This window comes from Carex rostrata, chromosome 5 (assembly GCF_964058835.1).
Source record: "Carex rostrata chromosome 5, lpCarRost1.2, whole genome shotgun sequence".
Classification (NCBI taxonomy): Eukaryota; Viridiplantae; Streptophyta; class Magnoliopsida; order Poales; family Cyperaceae; genus Carex; species Carex rostrata.
In genome coordinates, this window is record NC_135922.1 from 11,607,356 (window position 1) to 11,625,975 (window position 18,620).

The following is an 18,620-nucleotide window of genomic DNA, read 5'->3' on the forward strand; positions in this document are numbered from 1 at the left end:
TTTATATATGCGAATTCTTTCATTAAATATTAAATATTTATTATGTATTAATCTGTTCAAATATTAAATATGGCATTTATCAAATAACATAATTGTTACTTAATTCTTCTTCTTTTTTGTATAAACATACATAAGATATAGTAATTTGCTGTCACTATTTTTTTTCCTTTTTATATTTGAGTAAGTTTTGCATATTATAGAGGACAAGCTAGGAGCCTACGACAAACATATTGGTCTAGTATAAATTTTATATTACAACATACCGCCCCAATTTAATTTTCTTCCGGAGCATTGATAAACTAGCGGAGTAGCGGTAACTGGTAAGTACAATATATATTTTTTTCATGGATTTTTTTACTTTTTTTCTATAATGAAAAATGAACAAAAGAAAATAGATCCCCTTTTATCAAACACAGGCTTCATAATTTATGCAATGTTGCCACGCACTTTACGCCTGCGGAAAATTCAATTTTATTATACACATGGTTATTTATTTTATTTTTTTTGTAAAAAACAAATTTTCCTTCTCTTTCATTCACGGACAAGGGAAAAAGGTTGCTTATTCTTCGACCAGTAGAGTCCCCTATTTGTGATCACTAGCTACATAACATTTTCCAGTGTCTAGCTACCGTGATTGATAATTGGATATATATAGCCATATAGGTGTAATCATTCATTTTTGTTTATTTATTTTGTTCAGAAATTAATTGAAGCATATAAAAATTGATAATAATATGTCAAATTAAGAATGATATAAGACAACTGAAAAGGTTGACAATGAAACACCCTGTACCATATGACTCGAGTTTAGGCCGTGAAAAATCCAGTCCACAAAATTTTAACACTATTGTACAAAATCAGAGAAAAAGGATAGAGGAGATTATTAAATGCGGTTTCTATGCGGTATGCGGACCGCATATACAGTATGTGACTGTATATGTGGATTTTAAAATGAGAATTCATGTATATATAAATAAGTATGATGTAATATGCAGTAATATGCAATAATATTCGATATCATACAAACAAGTATTTACTAGTGATACTTGAAAAAAAAAATCAATAATTCAATTTAATCAAGTGAAATAATCGGAGAGTCAAAAACCAACTTTTTTCTTTTAACAAGTAGCTCGTCATTGTAAATTTGATTTGTTGTTTTCTCCAAGGACTTGTTAACTTGCTATAAATCGCGCTTTCTTACAATCAAACAAGTGCATTAAAAGTATTACGGCCATGTATTTGTTTTTCCCCAAGTCGGAGGCCATTCCCATTTCGTCCATGAATGAAATTCTCTTATTTTGAGATAAGAAATCTTTGTAGATTAAAAAAATCATTGTGAAATATCATCTTCTGGTGAGAGATTAAGATATAAAAGAAAGAGCAAGAAAGAGAATTCGGACATCCGGTATCCTCCCTATACCCAGTTTTTCTATTTTATGTTAGACAAGAATTGTACAGCAAAATTTTCAATTTTTCAGAGCAACTAGACTGTATTTTTTTTCCCTTTGTTTTAGCTATTGTGTAATGTTAATTCTTAGTATGTACTAAATGGAGATAGCTCTGCAATGTTGGAGGCTGTATGAGCTAGCATCACTTAATTTTTTTATGAGAAAATTATATACATAATCATTATAAGTTCATCATATGAGAAAATTAAATACATAATCATTATAATTTCATTATTTAGATATTTTTCCATCTAAATTTTAAAATCAGTAAAAATACTGACTAATATAAATGAATCTAAGATGATATAAAAATAAAATGACATGTTTGCCCTTATCTCGAATATATAGCTTTTTTTTTTTAAAAACAAAAAGGCTGTTCATAGCCCATTGCATTACCAGAGAATTAACTAATTACAAACTAAGAACTGAAAAATCATTACCCCCAATTAAAAGCTCAACTCGGATAGGTGGTCTCAGCCACCCAACACATGCGACATAGAAAGATCAGTTGAACTCTAGGCTGCAACCATACTAGGTAGCAAGTGGTACAGAGGTGAGTTTACTAGTCTCGACCATTTCCTTGCACTAGCATGATTCCTGTCGATATTATTAACTAGACAGATAAGGCAATAAGCTTAAGTTTGATAGTGTAGGAAGAACCATGCAGTAGCAGAGAAGTGGACCTAGAAACTAGTAATCTTTCAAAATTGAAATATTCAAAAAATCTATAAGCAGATCTTCTATGGAAAAAAAATGCAAGAGTAATTGAAAGTAGTTTTCAGTTTGACCTTGTATTACCTGCTGATATAAAAAAACCAGTAACTGGTATGTACTGACTTAACAAGTATGATCTAGCATACAAGTTCGTTGAAATCCCAGCAGGAAATAGAAAAGAGCGTGAACAAGCAAATTAGATTTTATGCATTGTCAAGGAAATGCAACCTTGTAACAAGGTGACAACGGAAAGCAAACAAGATCAGATAAAAGAAATATTAGCAAAGCAGTATGTACAATATTTCACTTAATAGAGTAACTAGCCAACTCAAAGTACAAATAGATCATTTAGTACTTGAATCCGATCGAGTGCTTGAATCATCCGTCTCACCTATTATCTGGTCCATGAGATGTCTCGCATCATCAACTCTCCCCATATCTAAAAGCACTTCTAATATTGGAGAGTAGGCAGCTAAATCGGGTTTCACCCCTCCTTGCTTCATTCTTATCAGAATGCACATAGCATCATTAACTTTTCTGTTCTTGGCATATTCCTTAATCAAGGAAGTATAAGTTAAATAATCTGGTGCTACATTATTTAGCAGCATACTATCCAGGATATTCATCACATCGATGGCAGTGCCATCGGCAGCATAGCCCAGAAGTAACGTTCGATATGAAATAATATCCGGTTTTATACCTCTCCTAACCATTAAATCAAACAAATTATGAGCTTCCTTGCATTGGCCTTGTTTGCACAAAGAATTCATCATCGAATTATAAGTAACCTCATCGGGCAAAAAGCCTCGATCAAGTATTTCTTTGAAAACTCTTATTGTGTCCTTCCAACAGCCTAGCTTAGAATACCCATTTATAACACTGTTATAAGTTACAAGATCAGGTGTCAAACCTTTAACAAGCATTACATTTAGCAGCTTTTCAACCTTATCCATCAACCCTTTCTTGGATACACCATCAATTACTGTATTAAAAGTAACAATATTTGGTAAATAACTCTCAGAAAACATATGGTTGAGTAATTCCTCTGCGTTTTCAGTTTCCCCCTTCTTGCAAAGTGCATCCATGATAATATTGCATGTCACAGTGTTCGGTAATACCCCTTTGATACCATCTCACTCAGCAACTTCTTGGCCTTTTCTAATTTGTCCATCTTGCAAAACCCATCTATAAGAGTGCTATAATTAACAACATTAGGTTGCAGACCTCCAGAAATCATGTGATGTAGTAATTCTTCTGCCAATTCAGGTTGTCCTTCCTTGCATAGTGCATCCATGAACATATTGTAAGTCACAACATTGGGCACGTAGCCTTTGGCAATCATGTGATGCAGCACGTCCTTTGCTTTGTCAATTTCTCCATTCTTGCATAGTGCATCCATGAGAGCAGTATAAGTCATGACATCGGGCTCATGCCCTTCGGAAACGATGTGCTGCAGCATGTTCAGAGCCTTGTCTATCAGCCCTTTCTTGCAAAGCCCATCTATGAGAGTGTTATAGGTCACGACATCAGGTTGAAGCCCTCTAGAAACCATGTCATCCAGGAGTTCCTCGGCCTTCTCAATATCTCCTTTCTTGCAATGCCCATTAATAAGAGTATTATAGGAGAAGAGATCAGGTGTGCAGCCCAACATAGGCATTTTATCGAGCACTATGGCTGCAGCTTCATGGATCCTATTATGTTTACAAAGACCCTTTAGTAATGGATTGAAGACATCCGAATGAACCCCCGGTCCGACCTTAAGAAATTGTCCGAGTAGAACGAAAGCTAATCCAACCCGATCCACTCGGGTACAGCAGTTTATCAGGATGCCATACGTGCAGACGTCGGGTGAGATATGTTTATTTTGGGTCAATCGGTTAAAGAGAGAAAATATAGTCGGGTAATGGTTGGTTAAATTATTCATGCGGACCAGCGCTGTGAAGAGATGATTGAAGGGATAGATGGATGGCGTCGGGCTGCTGGTGGCCAGAAGGCGGTCAAATAGGCAACGTGCTTCAGGGACAGTAAGGGTGCCCGATCTACAGCGCTCTCTTACAAACGATTCTAATTGGCGGGTCCCCATTGCCCAGGATTACTCAGTCAGTAGTACGGCAAATGCCTTTGGACTCTTGATTTGTGCTGATTTTGATTAACTTATAATCAAGATATGAAAGCAAAAAACGAATACCAAGGAAATCCGAAGCAACGATCACCTATCAACGAGGCAAAAAATTAGCTATTTGGAAATACTTTGATAAGCTGAAACTAAAAATTGAAAACGAACTCTTAGTTGGACTAAAATGGGGTCGAGAGCATCCACAGGGAGAGAAAGGGGGTGAGAATGTGGGACCATACCTGACGGAGAGGAGTGTTCTTAAGGAGCTGGGTTTGGATCAAGTTGGTAGGTAAATTGTCTTTGCTTCTGTGCAACCTTTCGATTTCCAAGTGAGGAAAAATAGATCGAGGTTTTTGATCTAGGGTTTTAAGTGCTATTCTATCTTCTTTCACTGAAAGGAGAGTAAATTTCGAGCTTAGACCAAGAAATAGTTCGAGTAAAGGGAATCTTAAATAGATCATATTGCTCAGACACGGAAACAAATCTGCTGTTATTCCGATCCAACCGTTGATATTCATTGAGATTCGCGTGCGGAAACGTTACTTCGTTGAGATCTGTGTATTAAAAGATTTGAATGGCTGAGATCGGAATAACAGGAACCTGTTATTCCTTTGGAATAACAGCAGATTTATTTCCTCTCAGATACAAATATGAAAGGCCTGTGGATTCAACTTAGATTAGATTGCTCGAATTCTGATCGGTTTGATCGAATCCAAACTCAAAATTTTAGTTAGTTCAGGGGATTCAGACTCCATCTGAATATCTACTTCTATTTCTATATACAAATATTCAGTCATTTTAAACTGTAAGTTAATTTCTTCTAACATATAATTATTCACAAAAAATGATTAATTGTTTGTGTTTTCAACATTAACTTAATTATTTTTAAAAAAATATATTGTCATTATGAATACTTGGCTATATTTTTAATATTTTTTATTTTTCCTAACACAGTAACACCTGCATATTTACAAATCTCCGAACTTATTTGGTAATAGCATGGAAGTATAATGATGACTATCCATGTGATTTCGAACATGTCTTGATAGTTATGTTCTAAACAAAATTAGAAAATATTTAAAAGAGCTAGTCAAATCTAGAAAAAAAAAATTATTAAAAGCAATCCGTTCAATATTTCTAAAAAGTAAAAACACAGCCACTAAACATATTTTCATGAGAACGGTTCAAATGCCTTCATTTTTTGTGTCTCCATCATGCCTCTATTTTTAATAACTTAATAACTCAAAATTTAAATTATAAATGTAAAAATAAAACCGTTAGATGTGATATATGTTATTTTATTTATATGCTCATAAAATATTATCACATTTCAATTTTGTTTTTATGTAATTTTTTTTTTTTTTTTAAAAAGGCACTGGTGCCCATCCATTAAAAAGTAAGAGTTTACAACTAGGACTGAGTAAAAAAAAAAACCGCTAACCAGTAAAAACCCGATACTAAACTCAAAAAGAGGTATCAATGTTTCAGCTACTTTATCTTATATCTTCATAAAAAAAACAAAAGAACACTAAGAAACATGCCAGCAACAAAGAAAACATGGTAACATCCCATGATTATTACAGACAAGCAACAGTGGCGCCATTGGAGAGATGTCCTCACTGTGCAACTCAAGAAAATGTTGAGGCAGGGAAGACATGCTTTGAATGGGAATCATGTCCATATCTTCCGGAAGCCAGAGATGGATCTGCCCCTTTCTTTGTTTTGCCCCTGTCCAACAGTTCAATAAAGAGCAAATTAGTAAAATATTTTTATGTAAATTAATAAGTTGAAAAATCAACGTCTAGAAATTATCCACATTAGTATATTTTTCTATAATCTCTTGATGACAATCAAAACAAATTTGAAATGTCGTAATATTTCACATGTGCATAGATAAAATGATGTAAATCATATCCAACGGTTTTATTTTGACTTTTAAGTTCTTAAATTTTTAGTTATTAAAGTTTTTAAAAAAATGAAGACATGATGGAGACACAAAAAATGAAGGTATTTGAACCCTCTCTATTTTCATAACTATATATTAAAAACAACTAATGTATTATTAAAACTAGTTACCGATGTGTACTTGGACAATTGGTTGAAAAAATTAGACTTTGCACTCATCTTCTTTTGTCATTATTGGAGATATATGCAATAATAACCCTTAGTATTTTAATAAGATCCTTCTTTATTGAGATATTAAAAATTTCCTGTGCAGACTACATTTTGATAGATGAAAATGAAAAAAATAATTCTTCATCCTTTCTTTTTAAATGTTTCATTACATTTATTATTCTGGTTTTAAACAACTATTTATTTTGGTAACATTCGTTCAACTATCAAATATTAAATTATAACTTGCCAGTTTGTAACGTCCAGTGAATGTTATAGTTTTTTTAGATTTTGAATTTCGTTAGAATCATTCACTTTTATCAATATTTTTTTTTTTTGAAAACTTTTGCAGAAGCTGCGAAGTCGTCAAGGAAATCAAACTCTCGACCTTTGAGTACAACAACTCTAAAACTTTTTCCTAGCCAATTGTGCTACCTCTCCTTTCTCTATTTTTTTATTTTTCTATTAATAAAAAAATCGGGTATTTGAGGACATGACCCTTATCCTTCTTTAAGCATGATATTTTTGTTTAGAAATGAACAATCACAAAATCAAAGGTACAAATAGATCATATTCTATTTTTCTTTTCATTTTGAATCTTCGTTCTACGCTATTGGATTTTTTTATTGAATATCACACACATGCAATGACACAACTACACAAGTACTTACTAGGCAAGAGTGGAATTGGAAACAAGGAACAGAGATCTTTTTCATTTTATTCCAATCGGGTTCAGCAAGAATGAAATAGACAAAATTCCATTCGGTTGGAACATTTATTTTTTCTTTCTAACATATCATATTTATAAAATAATAATTCATCCCCTCCCCCATGAAATTTAACGACCATTTGGTTGGAATAAAAATGGGTCTGATTGTTAAATCAATTAACTGGTCACAGAGAAATCGAACTAGTTGGTACAAAAAAATTAACAGGTACAGATGAAAAACCTAAACAGAACAACAAGTGAAATCAAAAGCAAAGAATTCAAAAACAAATATGCAACTATAATTACACATATGTCAAAGTTTGAAACAACACTGCTTGGAAAAACTCATGATGCTAAACATTAATATCCTTAATCCCATGCTACATTGATACCATCCGAAAACTTTGCTTCACAAATAAAACTATCATTTGCAACCTAAAACTACTACCAAGTGGGTTTATTTTATTTTTTTTAGCATTACAAATCCATTTTTGTTCTTAAACAAATGTGCACTGCACGCATAGCATCCACCTGCAAACTTAACAAGTCTGGTCTAGGATAATGCCACCAATACAAGTTCAATGAAACCCCAGCAGGAAATAGAAAAGAGCATGAACAACCAATATAGACTTTATGCAATGTCAAGGAGATGCAACCTTGTAAGTTGTAACAAGGTGACAACGGAAAGCAAACAGGACCAGATAAAAGAAAAAAAAATTAGCAAAATACAAGGTCCGTACATTGCAGTCAGAAAGTGTGAGGAAATTTCTCAATTGAGATGGATGCAAATAGTTAATAGTAGTTGATCAGCACATTTCACCTTACAGAAATGGCACATTGCAGTCACCCAAATGATCATATAATATGTTACAGTATTATTAGACTCAGTAACAAACAGAAATTTTAGAAACAAGTATGATTCAATCCGAACACCATATTTACACTAAAAAGCAACCATAATATTTCTGGCTTTAAATGTGTACAAATATTCTAATTTATAATATTTGGAATTGATCTCATCCAACATAAGGCTCAAGTTCTAACAGCCTCCAAGCACAGTATTGGAAAAGCTGCAGCGAAAACAGTACCTACAGTCAAATTGCTATAAGCAGGGGCATAAAGGTAATTTGGTTTCAAACAAGGTTCCAACACTAACATCAAATTCGCTAATCATGTAACTTTGTTGATATCATCATCAATTTCAGCATTTGAACTCATTTCCCAAGTTTTCCAATTAAACCTTATTCAAACTCATTTCCCACGTTCAGCACAGATCTAGTACAATAGCACCAATACAAGTTCAACAGAACCCCACAAGGAAATAAAAAGGATAATGAACAAGCAAATTAGATTTTATGCATTGCAAAGGAAATGCAACCTTGTAATAAGGTGACAATGAGAAAGCAAAAAGAACCAGATAAAATTATTTTTTTAGCAAAGCAGTATGAACAATATTTCAGTCAATAGAGCAACTAACCAGCTCACTTAAAAGTACAAATAGTTCATTTAATAGTTCAACCTGATTGGGTGCTTGAATCATCCGTCTCACCTATTATCTGGTCCATGAGATGTCTCGCATCATCAACTCTCCCCATATCTAAAAGCACTTCTAATATTGGAGAGTAGGCAGCTAAATCGGGTTTCACCCCTCCTTGCTTCATTCTTATCAGAATGCACATAGCATCCTTAACTTTTCTGTTCTTGGCATATTCCTTAATCAAGGAAGTATAAGTTAAATAATCTGGTGCTACATTATTTAACAGCATACTATCCAGGATATTGATCACATCATTAATAGTGCCATCATTTGCATAGCCAAGAAGTAAAACTTGATATGAAACAACACCCGGCTTTAAACCTCTCCTAACCATTAAATCAAACAGATTTTGAGCTTCCTTTTTTTGACCTTGTTTGAACAAAGAATTCATCATGCATATATAAGTAACCTCATCGGGCAAAAAGCCTCGATCAAGCATTTCTTTGAAAACTCTAATTGTGTCCTTCCAACAGCCTAGCTTAGAATACCCATCTATAACACTGGTATATGTTACAAGATTAGGCGTCACACCTTTAGCAAGCATGACATTTAACATCTTTTCAACCTTATCCATCAACCCTTTCTTGCATAGACCATCAATTACTGTAGTAAAAGTAACTATATTTGGTAAATAACTCTCAGAAAACATATGGTTGAGTAATTCCTCTGCGTTTTCAGTTTCCCCCTTCTTGCAAAGTGCATCCATGACAATATTGCATGTCACAGTGTTCGGTAATATCCCCTTTGATACCATCTCACTCAGCAACTTCTTTGCCTTTTCTAATTTGTCCATCTTGCAAAACCCATCTATAAGAGTGCTATAACTAACAACATTAGGTTGCAGACCTCCAGAAATCATGTGATGTAGTAATTCCTCTGCCAATTCAGGTTGTCCTTCCTTGCATAGTGCATCCATGAACGTATTGTAAGTCACAACATTGGGCATGTAGCCTTTGGCAATCATCTGATGCAGCATGTCCTTTGCTTTGTCAATTTCTCCATTCTTGCATAGTGCATCCATGAGAGCAGTATAAGTCATGACATTGGGCTCATGCCCTTCAGAAACGATGTGCTGCAGCATGTTCACTGCCTTGTCTATCAGCCCCTTCTTGCAAAGCCCATCTATGAGAGTGGTATAGGACACAATATTAGGTTGAAGACCTTTAGAAACCATGCGATCAAGGAGTTCCTCTGCCTTCTCAATATCTCCTTTCTTGCATAGCACGTCCATGAGAGCATTGTAAGTCACAACATTTGGTTCAAGGCCTTTGGAAATCATGCACTGCAGTATCTGTGTTGCCTTGTCTAACAGCCCTTTCTTGCATAGCCCATCAATGAGAGTGGTATAGGTCACAACATCAGGTTGAAGCCCTTTAGAAACCATGTAATCTACCAGTTCCTCTGCCTTTTCAATTTGTCCCATCTTACACAACCCATTCATAAGAGTGTTATAGGAGAAGAGATCAGGTGTGCAGCCCAACTTAGGCATTTTATCGAGCACTATGGCTGCAGCCTCATGGATCCTATTATCCTTACAAAGACCCTTCAGTAATGGATTGAAGACATCAGGATCAGCACCTGGCCCGACCTTAAGAAATTGTCCGAGTAGAACAAAAGCTAATCCGATCCGATCCACTTGGGTACAGCAGTTTATCAGGATGCCATATGTGCAGACGTTGGGTAAGATACGTTTATTTTGGGTCAATCGGTTAAAGAGGGACAATATAGTCGGGTAATGGTTGGTTAAATTGTTCATTCGGACCAGCGCTGTGAAGAGATTGTTGAAGGGATAGATGGATGGCGTCGGGCTGATGGTGGCCAGCCGGTCAAATAGGCGACGTGCTTCAGGGACAGTAAGGGTGCCCGATCTACAACGCTCTCTTACAAACAATTCTAATTGGCGGGTCCCCATTGCCCACGATTACTCAGTCAGTACCACAGCAAATGCTTTTGGACCCTTAATTTGTGCTGATTTTGATTAAATTGTAATCAAGATATGGAAGGAAAATTGAATACCAAGCTAATCCGAAGCAACGTTCAGCACCTATCAATGAATACATAGCAAAAATTGTGCAAGAATTAGCTATTTTGAAAATACTTTGATAAGCTGAAATTAAAATTTGGAAAATGAACTCTTAGTTGAACTAAAATGAGGTGGAGAGAGGGGGTGAGAATGTGGGACCATACCTGACGGAGAGGAGTGTTCTCAAGGAGCTCGGTTTCGAAATTGTGTTTGCTTCTGTGCAACCTTCGATTCTTCAATCCGAGGTGAGGGAAAATAGATTGATGATTGTTGCTCTTTGATCTAGGGTTTTTGCTATCTTCTTTCACGAGATAGTCTTCGGAGCTCAGTCCAAAGTCCAAGGACAAGCAAAATGAGTCCAGTAAAGGGTATCGACGTATCGTAATTTAATTCATTTTGCCTGAGGTACCTCAAATTTTGTGTTTGTATTTAGACCGTCCGATCAGCTTTGGTATCAATATTAAATGATCCCATGCATTCCATTGTTCACATTTTATCGGATGGATTGAATCGAAAATCAAAATTTGAGTCGAGTGAATCCAGACTCCATCTGAAAATCTACTTCTACCGAGTACTTGGATAGAATCATCGTTGCTTGTCAGATAGTGGTTTGATTATACCCGCCCGGGTCAAATCCAGACCGTCCGTGCCGGTTACCCGTTCTGTCCATGTCTGTGTCTGGGTATGCACAGGTACACGGGTACGGATATAAGAAGGGTCAAATCCGATTCTTAGGGCAAAAACCTGTTAGAACCCAGACCGAAATGAACTCGTACCTGCTATACCCGTGTCCGTACCCATCAACCCGTGCCCGTACCTGTGCCCGTGATACCCTTCTTCTTCTTTTTTTTCTTTTTTAAATTCAAAATTTAAACCAAACCACTAACTACCTGTACCTCTTTGAAATTCAAAAATTCAAAATAAATGATCCGGTTCTTATAGGCTACAAGTACTTTTGACCAAAATTCAAACCAAATCAAAATTCATAAATTTAAAATAAATGAACGTTTAAAAAATATATTATCAATTTAAAATGCAAACTAAAAATTTCAAGATATAAATAAATTATGAAACTATATAATTAGAATGAGAATTTGAAAATAAAATAAAATGACTTGTGTAAAGAAATAAATAAATAGATTTATACTTAGCCGAATAAATATACAAATTTTTCGCACGAATATTTTTTATGTATAAGTTACAAATTTTATTTATTTATATACACTATTTGATATTGAACTATTCAGATTTTTAAAGTCGAATTATAAACACGTAATAATATTCGTACGACACTGTAAAATAAAAATAGAAAAAAAAAACAAAACAAAAAAAACATAAACAAAAAACATAAACAAAAACAGAAAAAAAAAAAAAAAAAACCCGGACCGGACCGCCGCCCATACTCGAACCGGCCTATCCATGAACCCGGATTGCCCTGCCCCTGAACCCGTGACGGACACGGGTATAAAACGAGTAGGGCAAGTTTTTTGAAAAAAAAAATTATGATGCCCGGTCCGTTGTACCCATGCACCTGTTGTACTCGTGCTTGTTATACCCGTTACCCGTCACGAGTTTTGCCCGGCCCGGCCCGCCCGGCCCGCCCTGTCCGTTAGCACAACACTAGCTTGTTTCATAGAAAAATTTAAACTTGGGAGCATGGGGCCAATTGTATTTTTCTATAAACTGATTCGTACAGTCAATCGTCTGGCATGCAACAAATGGTCTAAATGAGCGCTTGAAAACAACGATCATACATATAGATTGCACAGTGAATTTGGTGCCTCGCTGTTGGCGGTGTATAGCAAGTCAATTCGACTTTTTTGGATGACTGAATTAAACATGTTGTATCTTATGACACAGATTTTATGCCGCACAAAATTTAGTCCCAAAAATTTTCATACTATGATACAAAATCGAAGGAAAAGCATTGAGGAGACTGGAGAGAGAACAACAGCCAAAAGAACTAAAGAATAAAAAGCTAGGGGCAATAGTGGAATTAATTACATAAATGAATGAATAAGGAGTTTAATTAATTTTAAATCAAAGCAGAAATGTTAGGAGATGACTTGTATGGTTCAGAGTTGGAGAACGAAACAATTACAATAGAATCTAAATGAGCGTACAATGATCATGATCTCAATCTCCAATAGCACGCATATATGACTAATAGCCATATAAAGAACTGGATTTTAAACGGGAGTTAATTTTAATGATAATTTTGATTAAATTGATCATTTATATATAGACAAATTATCCACATTAAATATCAGGTTGTTTGTCTACCTCAAAAAAAAAAAAATATATATATATATATATATATATATATATATATATATATATCAGGTCGTTTGCACAATATTACCAGAGCAATTACTTTTTGTCTGTTGGTTTGGACCCATTGTAAATTATAGTATCTGTTACATTTATAATTTCATATCCTGCATTAAAAAAGTTTCAGAACAAAAAATCGCGCTCGTGTGCGTGTATGAATAAGACAGAAAATATTGGAGCAATTTCCATACATACCCCAGCAAAGATAAATGCGCAGAAGTATTACTATTTTGCCTCACTTTGTATATCAGTTGAAAATATATAAACATTATGTATACCTCGTACATGATAAAAATACAATTGTTAAGGGACCAAATTGTAACATAGATGTGTTGGACATTTGCATGGACAAATGAAAATATTCCCATAAGAATTATACTAGGGTACATGATTTATTTTTATGGTACATCCAATTCACATCTTTGAGAAACACATCATGATAGCCTGATGAGTCAGACATTCAGTTGTCAGACCAAGAGGCAAGAGGAATGAAATGAATATAGGAACAAATTAAAAAGAGAATTGAGAGAGATATAATATAGTTAATAGTTTCAATTTCCTTAACCAATTGCTAAATTTTACAATCCAGTTTCTATTTATATCAACTAGAAATCTAATGCAGATATTAGTATTAACATGGATGCAAATAGTTAATAGGCCTAAGCATGAAACTGAGAAGTGTGAATACCAGAACCGCTGCTGTAGTTGCATATAAATACAGATTTGATATTTTCTACATGCAGCTGCTGTGAAAATTTGTATATGTTTAATTTGGAATGTTATAAACATTAGGTAGATGATTAGTGCATTTCACCGTACAAAAATGGCACATTACAGTCACCCAAATGATCATATAATATGTTCAATATTAGACTCAGTTTGTTCATAATGAATAGGCAAAATTTTTAGAAACAAGTATGATTCAATCTGAACATCATGTCTACATTAAAAAGCATCCGAAAAAATTTCTTGGCTTTAAATGTTTACAAATATTCTAATTTTATAATATTTGGAATTTATCTCATACAACGCAAAGAGAAGAGCCTATACTGTAATTGTTACCAGCTGCAGGGGCAAAATGGTAATTTGGTCTGCACTGATGCAAGTATTTTTTATGCATTGTAAAGAAAATGCAACCTTGTAAATAAGGTGACAACGAGAAGAAAAAAGAATTAGATAAAAGAAAAAATTAAGCAAAGGAGTATGTACAAATAATTTTGTTACTAGATCAACCAACCAGCTCATTTAAAGTAATATAGTTCATTTAATATCTCAACATAATTTATTGCTTAAATAATCACTCTTACCTAGTATCTAGTCCATGACATCTCTTGCATCCACGAGACAACATTGGGTTCACGCCCTTTGGAAATAATGTGTGCAGTATTTTCCCTGCCTTGTCTATCAGCCCTTTCTTGAAAAGCCAATCTATGAGAGTGGTATTAGATCACAATATTAGGTTGAAGCCCTTTAGAAGCTATGTGATGCAGGAGTTACTCTGCCTTTTCAATTTCTCTTTGTCTGCACAGTGCAACCGAGAGCATTGTAAGTTACAACATTCGGTTCAAGGCCTTTGGAAATCATGCACTGCAGCATCTGCTCGGCCTTGTCTAGTAGCCCTTTCTTACGCAGCCCACCAATGAGAATGGTATAGGTCACGATTTCAGGTTGAACCCCTTTAGAAACCATGAAATCAAGGAGCTCCTCTGCCTTCTCAATTTCTCCTGTCTTGCATAGCATATCCATGAGAGCACTGTAAGTCACAACATTCGGTTCAAGGCCTTTGGTAATCATGCACTGCAGTATCTGTGTTGCCTTGTCTAGTAGTCCTTTTTTGCACAAACCGTCTATGAGAGTGGTATAGGTTACAATATTAGGTTCAAGCCCTTCAGAAACCATGTAATCCAGGAGTTCCTCTGGCTTCCCAATTTCTCCTTTCTTGCACAGTGCATCCATGACAGCACTGTAAGTCACAATGTTCGGTTCAAGGCCTTCGGAAATCATGCACTGCACCATCTGGTTTGCCTTGTCTAGCAGCCCTTTCTTGCACAGCCCATCAATTAGAATGCTATAGGTCACGATATCAGGTTGAACCCCTTTAGAAACCATGAAATCCAGGAGTTCTTCTGCCTTTTCAATTTCTCCTTTCTTGCATAGCACGTTCATGAGAGCAATGTAAGTCACAACATTTGGTTCAAGGCCTTTGGAAATCATGCACTGCAGTATTTGTGTTGCCTTGTCTAGCAGCCCTTTCTTGCACAGCCCATCTATGAGAGTGGTATAGGTCACGACATCAGGTTGAAGCCCTTTAGAAACCATGTAATCCAGGAGTTCCTCTGCCTTGTCGATTTGTCCCATCTTACAAATCCCGTTCATAAGAGTGTTATAGGAGAAGAGATCAGGTGTGCAGCCCAGCTTAGGCATTTTATCAAGCACTATGGCTGCAGCTTCATGAATCCTACTATCTTTACAAAGACCCTTCAGTAATGGATTGAAGACACCAGGATTAGACCCCGGTCCCTCCTTAAGAGCCCTTCCGAGTAAAACAAAAGCTAATCCGATCCGATCCACTCGCATACAGCAGTTGATCAAGATGTTATACGTGTACACATTGGGTGATATTTGATTAGTTTGGGTCAACTGGTTAAAGAGGGAAAATATAGTCGGGTAATGGTTGGTTAAATTGTTCATGTGAACCAGCGTTGTGAATAGATGGTTGAAGGGATAGATGGTCGGCGCCGGGTCTCTGATGGCCAGCAGCCAGTCAAACAGGTGACGTGCTTCAGTGACAGTAAGGGTGCCCGATCTACAGCGCTCTCTTACAAACAATTCTAATTGGCGGGTCCCCATTGCCCAGGATTACTCACTCAGTCCCACGGAAAATGCTTTTGGACTCTTAATTTGTGCTGATTTTGATTAACTTGTAATCAAGATATGGAAGGAAAAACGAATAGCAAGCTAATCCCAAGCAACGTTCAGCACCTAAAAACGAATACATAGCAAATATCGTGCAAGAAGTTAGCTATTTTGAAAATACTTTGATAACCATGAATTAAAATTTGAAAAATGAACTCTTTAGTTGAACTAAAATGGGGTCGACAGCATTCACAGGGAGAGAGAGGGGGTGAGAATGTGGGATCATACCTGACGGAGAGGAGTGTTTTCAAGGAGCTCGGTTTCGATCTTTAGTTGGTGAGGGAAAATAGATTGAGGTTTGTGGCTCTTTGATCTAGGGTTTTTAGTGCTTTTCTATATTCTTTCACTGGAACTCTGGAAGGAGAGTAACTTCCGAGCTTCAGTCCAAGCACAGACGAAAATGGATCGACTAAAGTGTATCTTAGTAGACTCATATTGCCTAAGGTAACTCAAATTTTGAGTTTGCATCCGGATCGTCTGATCTCTGTTTTCCAACTTAAGTCGGATTGATCGAGATTCTAATCGGATGGACCGGATCCAAACTTAAAGTTTGAGTTACTTCAGAAAATCCGGACTCCATCTGACTTCTAGTTCTTAGATTTTTTTTTTAATAATTTTTATTTTCCTCAATACTTGCATATTTACAAAATCTCAAAACTTATTTGTAATAATACAAAATTATAATGATGATGATCATTCGTACGCATCTTGATATTTTAACTATATGTTCTAAACAATACTAGAAAATATTAAAAGAGGAGGGTTCAAATGCCTTCATTTTTTATGTCTCCATTTTTAAAAACTTTTATAACTCAAAATTTAAATCTTAAAATTCAAAATAAAACCGTTGGATATGAAATACATCATTTTATCTACGCACATGTAAAAAATTATGGCATTTCAACTTTGTTTCGATTATCATCTTGAGCTTGTCAAAATGTATATTAATGTGGATAATTTATAGACGTTGATTTTTCAACTTATTGATTCATATAAAAGCAAAATCAAAATGTGATAATTTTTTATGAGCACATAGAGAAAATAATATAAAACACATCTAATGGTTTTACTTTGACGTTTAAGTGTTAAATTTTGAATTATTTAAGTTTATAAAAATGAAGGCATGATGGAGGCACAAAAAATGTAGGCATTTGAACCCTCCTCATATTAAAAATAGCTTGTCAAATATTTAAAAAATAATTGTTTTTTTATTAAAAGCAATCTGTTCAATATTTAAAAAACACATAGCTATTGATTATATTTTTCATAACTATATATTAAAAACAACGAATGCATTATTAAAGCTAGTTACCTATGTGTCCGAAATTTTAAAAGTACCCTCAATAAAAAATAATAATAAATTAAAAAACAAAGATTTGTGATAATTCCAAATTTATAAGACAATGTGAAATGGCGACCTCATTCATTGGGACCGCCATTTCACGTTGTGGTCTCGCAAAAATCATAAGTTTTAGTTTGTTACATTTAATTTTAATATAATTGTTTAATAATTATATAGAAAGAACAATAATAATTTGAATATGTTAGAAAGAAAATAAAACAAAATAGATAAAATATCTTATAATTTAGATGTATTAAAAGGACTCTAAAATATTTCTTAGGCATTATTTTTTCTAGCAGTAAAAAAAAAAAATTGAACTATTTTTTTGGTGTATTACATGGAAAAAATTTGGATCTGAATTATCGTTCTCGATTCAAAAATCAGTTATGGTAAATAAAGAAATTATTGTAGACCTTCTAGTCAAAGGTTTAAATAGCGTTTATCGCGTCATAGCGGACTAGCTAAAAAAACGACGCTATACTCAAATAGCGCCGCTGTAGCATTGATAGTGTCATATCTTTTATGGTCGAAAAATGCTATAGCAGCGCTATTTAGAACCTTGCTTCTAGTACATTCAAATTTTAAGTTGCTCCATCTATTTTGAAAAAAAAATGATTAAAAATGTTAAAATTGTGGCTGGTTTATGAAAAAAAAAATAGCAAGACAAATAAAAAAAACACCAATATAGTCTGATTACATCTCTAAATTCCTACGCAAAAAGAAAAGCAGTCTACAGGAGCAAAATGGTATTTGGTTACAACTTAATTTCAACAATAAAACTAAATTGATTAATCATGTAACTTTGTTGACATGATCATTAATTTCAGCCTTTAAACTCATTTCCCGAGTTCTTTTGACAAATCATTATTCAAAAGTTGTTGAACACTATAATATGCAAGTATGCATCAAATAGTTTAAATCAGGCCAATTCACCTATGACTCGTTGCATGTAAAATTAATATAGAGTCATATATTAAATTTAAGATATTAGATTTTAAATTTAATTATTGTTATTGTGATGAATCATAATTCTAATTTATTACCGTTGAACTGTTTGTTCACAGTTTTATTGTTTGGTTTATATTTGTAAAAGAATTGATGTTAATGTTATACAAAGTGAAATTCAGGATATTACAAAAGAAACTGGATGAATTTCATGATAGCCTGATGACTCTGAGACTCAGTTGTCAGACCAACAGTGGAACAAAGTGGAAATTGGAAGAAATTAAAGAGATAAATTAAGTGAGAAAGAGAGAAAATGTAGATTCTAGATTCAATTTCATTAACCAATTGCTAATTCTTACAATTCGGTTCCTATTTATATCAAATAGTTAAAAAGTCGCAATTGTGAAACTGAAAAAAGTGGGAATAC

General features: G+C 34.5%; 3 protein-coding genes across 3 annotated transcripts; all 3 read right to left on the reverse strand.

The window, feature by feature from the left end:
- Positions 1-2,453: 2,453 nt before the first annotated feature.
- LOC144554849 (uncharacterized) lies at positions 2,454-4,634 on the reverse strand. The gene is made up of 2 exons (XM_078303206.1): positions 4,518-4,634; positions 2,454-4,375 (listed from the first exon to the last, which is right to left on the reverse strand). Exon 2 carries the CDS (start codon positions 4,243-4,245, stop codon positions 3,262-3,264), a length of 984 nt encoding a protein of 327 aa, XP_078159332.1. The 5' UTR covers positions 4,246-4,375; positions 4,518-4,634; the 3' UTR covers positions 2,454-3,261.
- A 3,786-nt stretch (positions 4,635-8,420) lies between these two features.
- On the reverse strand, positions 8,421-11,006 carry LOC144554847 (uncharacterized). Its single transcript, XM_078303204.1, has 2 exons — positions 10,824-11,006; positions 8,421-10,680 (listed from the first exon to the last, which is right to left on the reverse strand). The coding sequence occupies exon 2, from the start codon at positions 10,546-10,548 to the stop codon at positions 8,614-8,616; it is 1,935 nt and encodes a 644-aa protein (XP_078159330.1). The 5' UTR covers positions 10,549-10,680; positions 10,824-11,006; the 3' UTR covers positions 8,421-8,613.
- A 3,297-nt stretch (positions 11,007-14,303) lies between these two features.
- LOC144554848 (uncharacterized) lies at positions 14,304-16,261 on the reverse strand. Its single transcript, XM_078303205.1, has 2 exons — positions 16,135-16,261; positions 14,304-15,972 (listed from the first exon to the last, which is right to left on the reverse strand). The coding sequence occupies exon 2, from the start codon at positions 15,838-15,840 to the stop codon at positions 14,497-14,499; it is 1,344 nt and encodes a 447-aa protein (XP_078159331.1). The 5' UTR covers positions 15,841-15,972; positions 16,135-16,261; the 3' UTR covers positions 14,304-14,496.
- Positions 16,262-18,620: the final 2,359 nt, after the last annotated feature.

Bases quoted from the DNA above. Each gene is read 5' to 3' on its own strand.
- LOC144554849 (XM_078303206.1), bottom strand. From the start codon at position 4,245: ATGGGGACCCGCCAATTAGAATCGTTTGTAAGAGAGCGCTGTAGATCG.
- LOC144554847 (XM_078303204.1), bottom strand. From the start codon at position 10,548: ATGGGGACCCGCCAATTAGAATTGTTTGTAAGAGAGCGTTGTAGATCG.
- LOC144554848 (XM_078303205.1), bottom strand. From the start codon at position 15,840: ATGGGGACCCGCCAATTAGAATTGTTTGTAAGAGAGCGCTGTAGATCG.